This window comes from Bos grunniens, chromosome 15, assembly GCF_055505025.1.
Source record: "Bos grunniens cultivar Pamir isolate PY7600 chromosome 15, Bosgru_T2T1.0, whole genome shotgun sequence".
In the NCBI taxonomy this organism is placed as follows: domain Eukaryota; kingdom Metazoa; phylum Chordata; class Mammalia; order Artiodactyla; family Bovidae; genus Bos; species Bos grunniens.
The window spans coordinates 83,684,761-83,695,146 of NC_141179.1; the positions used below are offsets into that span (position 1 = coordinate 83,684,761).

At 46.2% G+C, this 10,386-nt stretch overlaps 1 protein-coding gene across 1 annotated transcript; it reads left to right on the top strand.

Annotated features, from left to right (window-relative positions):
* Positions 1-207: 207 nt before the first annotated feature.
* OR4D11 (olfactory receptor family 4 subfamily D member 11) lies at positions 208-1,155 on the top strand. The gene has a single exon (XM_086341847.1). It carries the CDS (start codon positions 220-222, stop codon positions 1,153-1,155), a length of 936 nt encoding a protein of 311 aa, XP_086197973.1. The 5' UTR covers positions 208-219.
* The last annotated feature ends 9,231 nt before the right edge of the window (positions 1,156-10,386 follow it).

Genomic DNA, 10,386 nt, shown 5'->3' on the forward strand with positions numbered 1-10,386 from the left:
TAGGAAATAATAACTAAATGCATGCTTGTGTCGTGAGGTATCACTTTGCTCATGTTAGCCATAACCCCAGAACAGATATCCACTGGGCAAAACATCTCACTAGTTTTTAGACCTAATACCTGACTCTCTAAACCTGACTCTGTTAAGGTAGGATGGACACTCTCTGAAATAACACTTTTCATTTTTCCCCAGGAACACAGGAAGAGGACACATGATTCAATGGAGTTGGGAAATGGTAGCAGAGTAAATGAATTTGTGTTTCTGGGGCTTACTCAGTCCCAAGACCTGAGCTTGGTCTTATTTCTCTTTTTGTGCTTTGTGTACATGACCACTCTGCTGGGCAACCTCCTCATCATGGTCACTGTGAGCTGCGAGTCTCGCCTCCAGACCCCCATGTACTTCCTGCTCCGCAACCTCTCCGTCTTGGACATCTGCTTCTCCTCCATCACTGCCCCCAAGGTCCTGGTGGACCTTCTTTCAGAGAGAAAGACCATCTCCTTCCATGGCTGCCTCACGCAGATGTTTTTCTTCCACCTCCTCGGGGGTGCAGACATCTTCTCTCTCTCGGTCATGGCCTTTGACCGCTACGTGGCCATCACTAAGCCCCTGCACTACGTGACCGTCATGAGTCAGGGGCGGTGCACTGCCCTCATCGTGGCCTCCTGGGCGGGGGGCTTCGTCCACTCCATCGTGCAGATCTCCCTGTTACTACCCCTCCCCTTCTGTGGACCCAACGTCCTGGACACTTTCTACTGCGACGTCCCCCAGGTCCTCACACTTGCCTGCATGGACACTGCTGTCCTTGAGCTCCTGATGATTTCTAACAATGGCCTGGTCACCACACTGTGGTTCGTCTTCCTCCTTGTATCCTACATGGTCATATTATTACTAATAAGGTCCCACTCTGGGGAGGGCAGGAGGAAAGCCATCTCCACCTGCACCGCCCACATCACGGTGGTCACCCTGCACTTCGTGCCCTGCATCTACGTCTACGCCCGGCCCTTCTCCGCCCTCCCCACTGATAAGGCCGTCTCTGTGACCTTCACTGTCATCTCCCCTCTGCTGAACCCCCTGATCTACACCCTGAGGAACCAGGAGATGAAGGCAGCCATGCGGAGACTGAGGGGAAGACTCAGGCCTTCTGTAATGAAATAGAGTAAGACTTTCCAACTTATTCATCAGCAAGGACCCCTTTCATTATTTTTCCCATAGAGTCATATTTATATAGTCAAATACATTGTCAGTAAACCAACTGCATGTACTAGGTAACACTTTATTTTGCAATTTAAATTAAGAGATTATTGGTAAGCCAAGCCTCTGGTGAGCACAGAGTATCAGGGTTACAGGATGATGTATTTTTACTCAAAGACCAAAGTAACAATGTGTGGATCACGAAAGCTATACGGCAGATGAAGAGACTGACTGAATCTAGTCAGTCTCTTTTCTTTCCAAAGGCAAGTAAATAGAAGAATAAAGATAGAGTGATTTGCTCAAGCTCTTGTCTAGAGTCAATTCCAGAGAGAAGCCTTCAGATACTCAGTCATTGCCGTCACCATACGAACGCAATTCACTTCATTACTGGGCCTGTCCCTGCCAAACTGCAACGCTCTACGAGACAGTTCACGTGATCGTGCCCCTGAAGTACGCGTATATGAATACATGTGGCCTATCACAGATTAAGGAATTTGTTCTGCTGAGCGTAGCTCCATACGGGCTCCCAACCTAGTGAGCACCTCAAAGGTGCCTAATGGTTGTACCCCTGGATTCCTATCAGAATGAAGAAGCTTGGGAAGATTTCCCATGATGGCCTCAAGGCATTTACCTTATGCAGAACTAAAGACAGATTCAAATTCTTATAAGGTTAGACAAAGGCAGGGAGAACCTCAAGGATCCTACACAAAGAGTAACCCATTCTCCTTATTCAAGAGCTAGTTTTCAGTTGCAAACCTTTCTAGGCCTGAACTCAGGTAGGATTTACATTCTTCCCACTGGAAAGAGAGAGAAAGACAGATAAAAGTCTAACCAGACTGTCCGCTTCTCATCTGTTAGTGTTTGTGAACAGGCAGCATAGGCTAGCGTTTTTGTCTACAAATACAGTCAACGTAAAAAGGAAAGCGTGGCAGCTGAGAGCTCTAACTTCAGAGTTATACAAACCTGGCTCTAAATCCTACCTCTGCCACCCTTGAGTCGGTCTAATTTTTCCTTTTTTTAGGTATTTATTTTGGCTGCGCTGGTCCTCACTGCTGTGAGTGGGCTTTCTCGAGCTGCGGTGAGAAGGGGCTCCCCTCCGGAGACGCGGAGTGTGGGCTTCTCTTTGCAGGGGCTTCTCCTTTCATGGAGCCCCAGGGTAGTGGGCTTCGTCGTGGCTCACAGGCTTGGTTAGTCGCTCCTCAGAATGTAGGGTCTTCCCAGATCAGCGATCAAGCCGCATGTCCTCTGTTTTGACAGGCAGAGTCTTAACCACTGGGCCATCAGGGAAGTCCCTTGAGTTACTTTAACGCTTCACAGGCCACCGTTCGCCCATCCAAATGTACTTATACGATCTCCTGGAGTTGCTGCGAGGGTTAGCAGGCAATGGTGTATGTGGAACACAGTCCCTGGCAGATAGTACATGCTCAGTTACAGGCAAACAGGTCCATTTTATTTATTTATTTTATATTAGTGTTCATGCTTCTCTCTTTTCCAAAATGAAAATAACTGTATTTTAAAATTACACTTATAATGTATTTCTTACCTAAAATGCAGAAAGCTTAGAAAGCATAAAGCAGATAGTTAAAAATCTACAGCTAACTGCTTTGCTCATCTGCGGTAAAAACCACAAATGAGTCCATTCTAATATGACCCTTTTTGCTCTTCCTAACACACATTCTGTCCCCCATCAGGCTGTTATACTCTTCTCCTATATATGGCCCATATTCATTATTATTAGAAAAAAAAAATAGTGTGGAAAAGGTGGGAGTGTACATTGAATTCAAAGCGGCTATCATCTTAAACGCTGGGCTGGAAGAAGCACAAGCTGGAATCAAGATTGCCAGGAGAAATATCAATAACCTCAGATATGCAGATGACACCACGCTTATGGCAGAAAGTGAAGAGGAACTCAAAAGCTTCTTGATGAAGGTGAAAGTGGAGAGTGAAAAAGTTGGCTTAAAGCTCAACATTCAGAAAACAAAGATCATGGCATCTGGTCCCATCACTTCATGGGAAATAGATGGGGAAACAGTGGAAACAGTGTCAAACTTTATTTTGAGGGGCTCCAAAGTCACTGCAGGTGGTTACTGCAGCCATGAAATTAAAAGACACTTACTCCTTGGAAGGAAAGTTATGACCAACCTAGATAGCATATTGAAAAGCAGAGACATTTCTTTGCCAACAAAGGTCCGTCTAGTCACGGCTATGGTTTTTCCAGTGGCCATGTATGGATGCAAGAGTTGGACTGTGAAGAAGGCTGAGCGCCTAAGAACTGATGCTTTTGAACTGTGGTGTTGGAGAAGACTCTTGAGAGTCCCCTGGACTACAAGGAGATCCAACCAGTCCATTTTGAAGGAGATCAGCCCTGGGATTTCTTTGGAAGGACTGATGCTAAAGCTGAAACTCCAGTACTTTGGCCACCTCATGCGAAGAGTTGTCTCATTGGAAAAGACTCTGATACTGGGAGGGATTGGGGGCAGGAGGAGAAGGGGACGACAGAGGATGAGATGGCTGGATGGCATCACTGACTCGATGGATGTGAGTCTGAGTGAACTCTGGGAGTTGGTGATGGACAGGGAGGCCTGGCGTGCTGCGATTCATGGGGTCGCAAAGAGTCAGACACGACTGAGCAACTGAACTGAACTGACTGATCATCTTAAAATTTCTGGCTTTCTGAGACTTCCCTGGAAGTTAAGCCTCCCCAGTAGTTAAGTCTGCATGCTTGCAATGCAGGGGGCCTGGGGTCCCAGTCCTGGTCAAGGAACCACATTCCACTAAGAGTTTGCATGCCTGCAACTAAAAATAGTCTTGCACGCCACAATGAAGAGCAAAGATCCTGCCTCTGCAACTAAGGCCTGGGGTAGCCAAATAAATTAATAATTCTTAATTCTAGCTTTCTGTCACTTAAGCATGACAACAGGACTTCCTATCCACATAGCTTGGACCACCACCCTGAAGCAGCTGCAGTACAGCACAAGAAAGCTTCGTAGCAAAAGAAAACCATGGCTCAAAGAGAAACCATGGCCTTGAGAGCAGAGATAAGGGATCAGACCGAGAAGGCAGACCCAAGCTGATGAAAGAGAGCCCCAAGGGAGTTAGTTAGCCAAAGGATGGTGCAGACTGAGGGGGCTTCCCAGGGGGCTCAGCGGTAAAGAATCCGCCTGCCAACTAGGAGACTCGGGTTCAGTCGCTGGGTGGGGAGAATCGTGGAGCAGAACATGGCAAGCTGCTGCACTATTCTTACTTGGAACATTCCGTGGACAGAGGAGCCTAAGGGGCTGCATCTGTGGGGCTGCCCGGTTGAGCACACACTGTGAGTCTTAAAGACAGACTTCCTTCACACCCCTCACTGGATCTGGGCTGACCCCGTAAGGACCCATGAACTAACCAGCTCACTTGGTCATTTCCTGCCCCCTGATCAATCCGCTCTACCTTTTCACAGGACTAACCCAGCCTGCAAATGCTAAGAAGAAGCCACACTTGTCACCACTCCTGTGGTCCTGCTAACACTGATCAGGTAGCTCTGGTCTCTAGACTCCTGAAGGTTTTCTTTATGAAACCGCCTATGAAAACTGCACACCACAAAGCACCTTATAGCCCATTTCGTGCAAATGCATCCTTCCCTTTCCTTCCTGTGACTCGCTCACACCAGAGCTTTATCACTGCGTCAGCACTGGACCTGTGGAGTGTGCATCACTGTATCGCAGAAGCATAGTCCCCAGGGAACAGGAACTCAGAACCCCAGCCACAGCATCGGGGACACCCGACACTCCCTCCAACTGTGTCTAAAACACGGCATAGCCTGATTCAATGACCCCGGAGAAGGGGAAAGCAGCTGCATCTCATCATACCAAGATTTATTGTTTCTCTGGATGACATAAAAGTCACAAGCTGGGCTGCATTTTTCCCATTTAAATGAGTTGTTATTATTGCTTAAGGTCTATTGTTAAGAGCCATAGAAAATTTAACAGACTCTGATCATATACATGGGCTTCCCTCGTGGCTCAGCTGGTAAAGAATCCGGCTGCAATGCGGGAGATCTGGGTTCATGCCCTGGGTTGGGAAGATCCCCTGGAGAAGGGACAGGCTACCCACTCCAGTATTCTGGCCTGTAGAATTCCATGGACTATATAGTCCATGGGTTCACAAAGAGTCAGACACGACTGAGCGACTTTCACGACCATAGGTCATATACATAGCTTTCAAACTACCCTTTCCTACCTCACACCCTTTAATCAGACATTGTAATGATAAACATCTCTGGGCATGAACCCGATGCCATAAAATAATTCTGAAGTAACTAAACAGATGAATATCAAGAACTATCACCATGCTACCTCCCGAGGATCCAAGTGAGCTGTGGATCTCAGAGATGTAGGTTAAGACAATCACATGGGGCAACGTGCATGTCACATTAAACAGAAATTGCAGAGAATTCCCTGGTGATCCAGCAGCTAAGACTGTGCTCCCATTGCAGGGGACCCAGCTTCCATCCCTGGTCAGGGAGCTAGATCCCACTTGCCTCAACTAAGATTTTACATTCTTCTAGCTAAATATTCTGCATGCTGCAACTAAAGATCCCACATGCTATAACTAAAAAAAAATCCCAAACGCCACGACTAAAAAAGATCCCGCGGGCCACAGTGAAGATCAAAGGTGCTGAGTGCTGCGGCTAAGATCCGGTGCAGCCAAATAAATTCATTTTTAAGAAAAGAAACTGCATCTATAATCCACGCCATACGGTCTCTGAGAGCTACCCTGACTGTGGCCACAGAGCTTTGATTTTTCTATTGTTGCCTTTTTACTTAAGTTTCATTTCCCAGCTGGCGGCAAGCAAACCAATTTTGGTGAGGAAGAAAGTTGCGTGATCCACGGTGTGTTTTCACAGAACGTTTTCTTCCTAAGCCAAGGAGGGTAACACACGTCTCACGTGCTTCCTCTAGAGAAAAGGGTGTGACCTGGGTGTTCACTAGTGTCTCTGCAGGTCCCTGTGAGACGGGTCGGAGTAGGGATGAGGGAGATGGAGACAGAGAAGGAGGAGGGCTTGGTGACCCTTAATGACTCCCACAAGAACACCACTGAGTTGGCCACTTGGCTTCTGCATTCATACCCAACAACACTCCCACTGTGAATTCCTTGATTAGGCTGTGGCTGGGTGACTAATAGAGGTGGCCGAGGCACTGCAAGGCAACACAGAAGAGACGAGATGATGTGACTTCCCGAGGTTGCCATTTCCCACCTGAAGGAAAAACATAGCAAAATCACTCGCCTTGAGGTAGGCAACCCAGGAAACAGAATTTCCCCAGAACCAACTGCTAAGATGCGGTGGGAGCGTCATAAGAGGATCAACTTTTCCCTTGGAGACTGAGTCGTTTAACGCTGGCGGATGTGAACTTCCGAAACTGGAAGACTGCAGATTTTTCAGAAATGGCATAAATATGCAGAATATTCTTCTTGAAAGCAAACTTTTAATGAAGTCAAGAAAAGTGGTAGCTTTTCACTATTAGGAAAAAGGGAATTGGGGCTTGCAAAATAGAAGAAGGTCAGGTGGCTCCAAGGGCATGAAGCATGTTTACTTGGTGAGATGTTGAGATTCGAATTGTTTTCAAGGTAGAGAGGGTGCTGATACCCCAGCTCCCCGGAGGCGACAGCCTTGGAAAAACTGCTCTCCAAGACAGCAGTTCCTGATTCCAAATATGCACTCTGGCCAGCTTTGCTTCTTGGCTGGGAATGGCATTTGGAAAGCTTTGAGTAAGGTGTTTTAACAGCTAGCTAATCTGTACTCTGGTGTGCTACTGAATATGAACAACGTTCCTAAAATTTGGAGGGATTCAATCAAGAGTAGGCACTTTTCAATCCAGGAAAAGAGACAGTTGTGACGGGGGCCCCTCTGAGATTCCACTCCATGCAGGGCCTGGGGCAGCACGCTCGGTGGGAAGCTGGGCTGGAAGGGAGCCTGAGTTTGCCGGCTCTGCGGTGTCCGATAAGCTTCTTTCCAAAGGGTGGTCCCCAAAGGGAGTGATTTCTAAGAAAACTTCATGATCCTTTTCACCTTGTAAAAACACACAAAATTCCATTTCTTTTTTTTTTTTTTTTTTTGATTGAAGTATAGTTGATTTACAATGTTGTGTTAGTTTCAGGTATATAGCAAAGTGATTCAGTTATGCATATATGTATATATATGTTCTTTTTCAGATTATTTTCCCTTATAGATTATACAAAATACTTAGTTCCCAGTGCTATCCAGTAGCTCCTTGTTGGTTATCTAATTTATATATAGTAATGTGTATTTCTTTGAGTCCCTTTTTTGGGGGAGGGGACAAGAATACTGGAGTGGGTTGCCATTCCCTTCTCCGGGAGATCTTTTCCCAGCCCAGGGATTGAACCCAGGTCTCCCACATTGTAGGCAGACGCTTTACCATCTGAGCCACCAGGGAAACAGGGAAGTAGGCGCAGATGGTAAAGCATTGGCCTACAATGCAGGAGACCCAGGTTCGATCCCTAGGTTGGGAAGATCTCCTGGAGAAGGAAATGGCACCCCACTCCAGTACTCTTGCCTGGAAAATCCCATGGACGGAGGAGCCTGGTGGGCTACAGTCCATGGGGTCACAAAGAGTCGGACACAACTGAGTGACCTCACTTTCACTTTCACTTTCAATGTGTGTTAATCCCAAACTCTGAATTTACCCCTCCCCTCAATTGTATTTCTTTACCCACTACCCACCCCCACCCATCCTGTGCTGTGTCTCAATGCAATGTGCATAATCTTACAGTTTCAAAGCATCCTCACTCCGAACAAAGACAGCATCCTTAGAGACCCACAGGACTCATGATTTTCAGGAGGAGTTTGTGTTTGAGGTAATGCTACTGAGAACTCATTTCTGCACCTTGCGTTGGAACACTATGTGGTTGATGGAGGTTCTTGGTGAAGGTACCTCTGAAAAATGTAGTCTACTTATCAAAATCACTTATCAAAAGGGAATTGGGGCTTGCAAAATAGAAGAAGGTCAGGTGGCTCCAAGGACATGAAGCACGTTTACTTGGTGAGATGCTGAGATTCGAATTATCTTATCCCATCACTCTGACACACTCTCGTGTAAGTTACTCCCAGTCAAGCCTTCCACCCACCGTGTGCCGGCTTCTGCCCTCACCATCACACACCCACGTTCTACTCTCACTTGCTTTGCAAAAGATGTTTTTTCTCTGCAGGGTTTTCTGAGAAGGGCTAATCGACACTGGGAAGAAGTATAGTTGCGGTAGTTAATAGCATCAGTCTTTGGATTAAGACAAATCTTGGTTTGAGACGTGGATCTACCAGTAGTCAGATCTTGACCAAGTTACTTAATCTTTCTGTGTCTCGGTCCCCTCCTCTATAAAATCAGGATAATCATATTTATTTCACATGGATATGATGAGTTTTAGAAGCAGTAAAATGAACATAAATATTCATGAAAAGGAAGAAAAAATTAGCAAAGCAGAGCTCCATTATTCTGCTCAGATTTCTATAATGCTGAAACCTTGCAAGTTGCCTGGACTCCCAACCCACCCCACTCCACCCCACCCCAAAGCCAAATATCCAGATGATGGTTTCAAAGTGAGGGTTATAGTTTATTTTCTTTCTGTAAAGATTTTTTAAATATAAATACCTATATTTATGACTGCATACAGAGATAAACTTACCTATGGTTATAAGCAGGTGTGTGATATAATACCTTGATTTTTTTAACATATGCCTTAGTTTAAATCGCTGTGTAAAAAAAGAAAAACATCCCTAGAGGATAAATGGCATTTTGCACTTATTCCAAAGTGCTAGGAAGAGGGCTTTGAACCACAGAGTCAGTGGCAAGATGACCCACTCTCAGTCAAGTCCCTAAAAGGGATCTGACTTGTGTGAGGAAGCAGCGTGTGCCTGAAGCTGGTGAGACAGGGTAGCGACTGGCAACTCAGGTTCCTCAACGGCTTCTAGTTTGCAAAACAGACATACTGTCTTGCCTGCCCCTTAGAAGAGCCCTGCTTATGAGGTAGTTCTGAGTAACTGTCGCCAAGTCGTGTCCAACTCTTCGAGACCCCATGGACTGTAGCACGCCAGGTTTCCCTGTCCCTCACCATCTCCCAGAGTTTGCCTGAGTTCATGCCCAACTGTCACCATATTGTAAATCAGCTCTAGTGGTGCAGCCTGAGAACTGACTCTAATTCACATCCTGTGACCCTCACATGTATTTCTCATGAGTTTGGTACTATTATCGAGTAACCTGCCCAAAGTCAAAGCAGCTAGGAAGTGGTCAATCCCAAACGGCATACATGCTCCAGATGATCCACAAAGGTGTATCCAAAAAGCGAGTGTAGGATGTGCTGCTGCCCCAGCAGGCCTCCTGGACGAGGTTTGCAGATATTCCATGTCCAGTGGGGTGGTTTTTCATATATCTCCCCCTGATTTTGTACCGCCTCACTTTTCTTTCTGCCGATTCCACAAGCTGCAACATGCTTCTTGTCTTAACTGTAAATGCCTTCAGGAGAGGATCTGTGTTAGAGTAACCATTTCCTCGATGTCATTAGGATGATGACTTTTATGTGTCAACTGGACTGGCCACAGGGATTCAGATTAAAACTGGTTGCTGGGTGTGTCTGAGAGGCTGTTTCAGATGAGATTTGCGTTTGGATTTGGGGACTCAGTAAATCAGATTAGTCACCCGTCCCCCAGTAGGTGGATATCCTCCCACCAGTTGAGGACCCCAATAGAGCAAAAGAGGTGGAGGAAGGAGAAATGGAACCCCCATTCTTTTTTTTTTAAGAAAGAAAGATAAAAAGAGAAAAGAAAAAAAGTTCTGGTTTCCATTTTATTATTTATTTTTGGCCACACAGTGCAGCATGTGGGATCTTAGTTCCCTGACCAGGGATCAAACCCACGCCCCTGGCAGGGGAAGTGTGGCGTCTTGGTCATTGGACCGACAGGGAAGTCCTTGGACCCTTATTTTGGCCTCACAGCTCAAGTTCGGCCATCTCATCATTTTATACCATTGGCTCCTCTAGTCCTCAGGTCGTTGAGTTAGGACTGAATTCCACTATCAGCTTTCCTGGGTCTCCAGCTCACAGAAGGCAGACTGAGGGACTTCTCAGCCTCCATAGCAGCATGAGTCAATTTTGCATAATAATTCTTTCACTAAATGTGCATATGTGTGTGTATATATATGTACA

Excerpts from the sequence above, each read along its gene's own strand:
- OR4D11 (XM_086341847.1), top strand. The coding sequence starts at position 220 with ATGGAGTTGGGAAATGGTAGCAGAGTAAATGAATTTGTGTTTCTGGGG.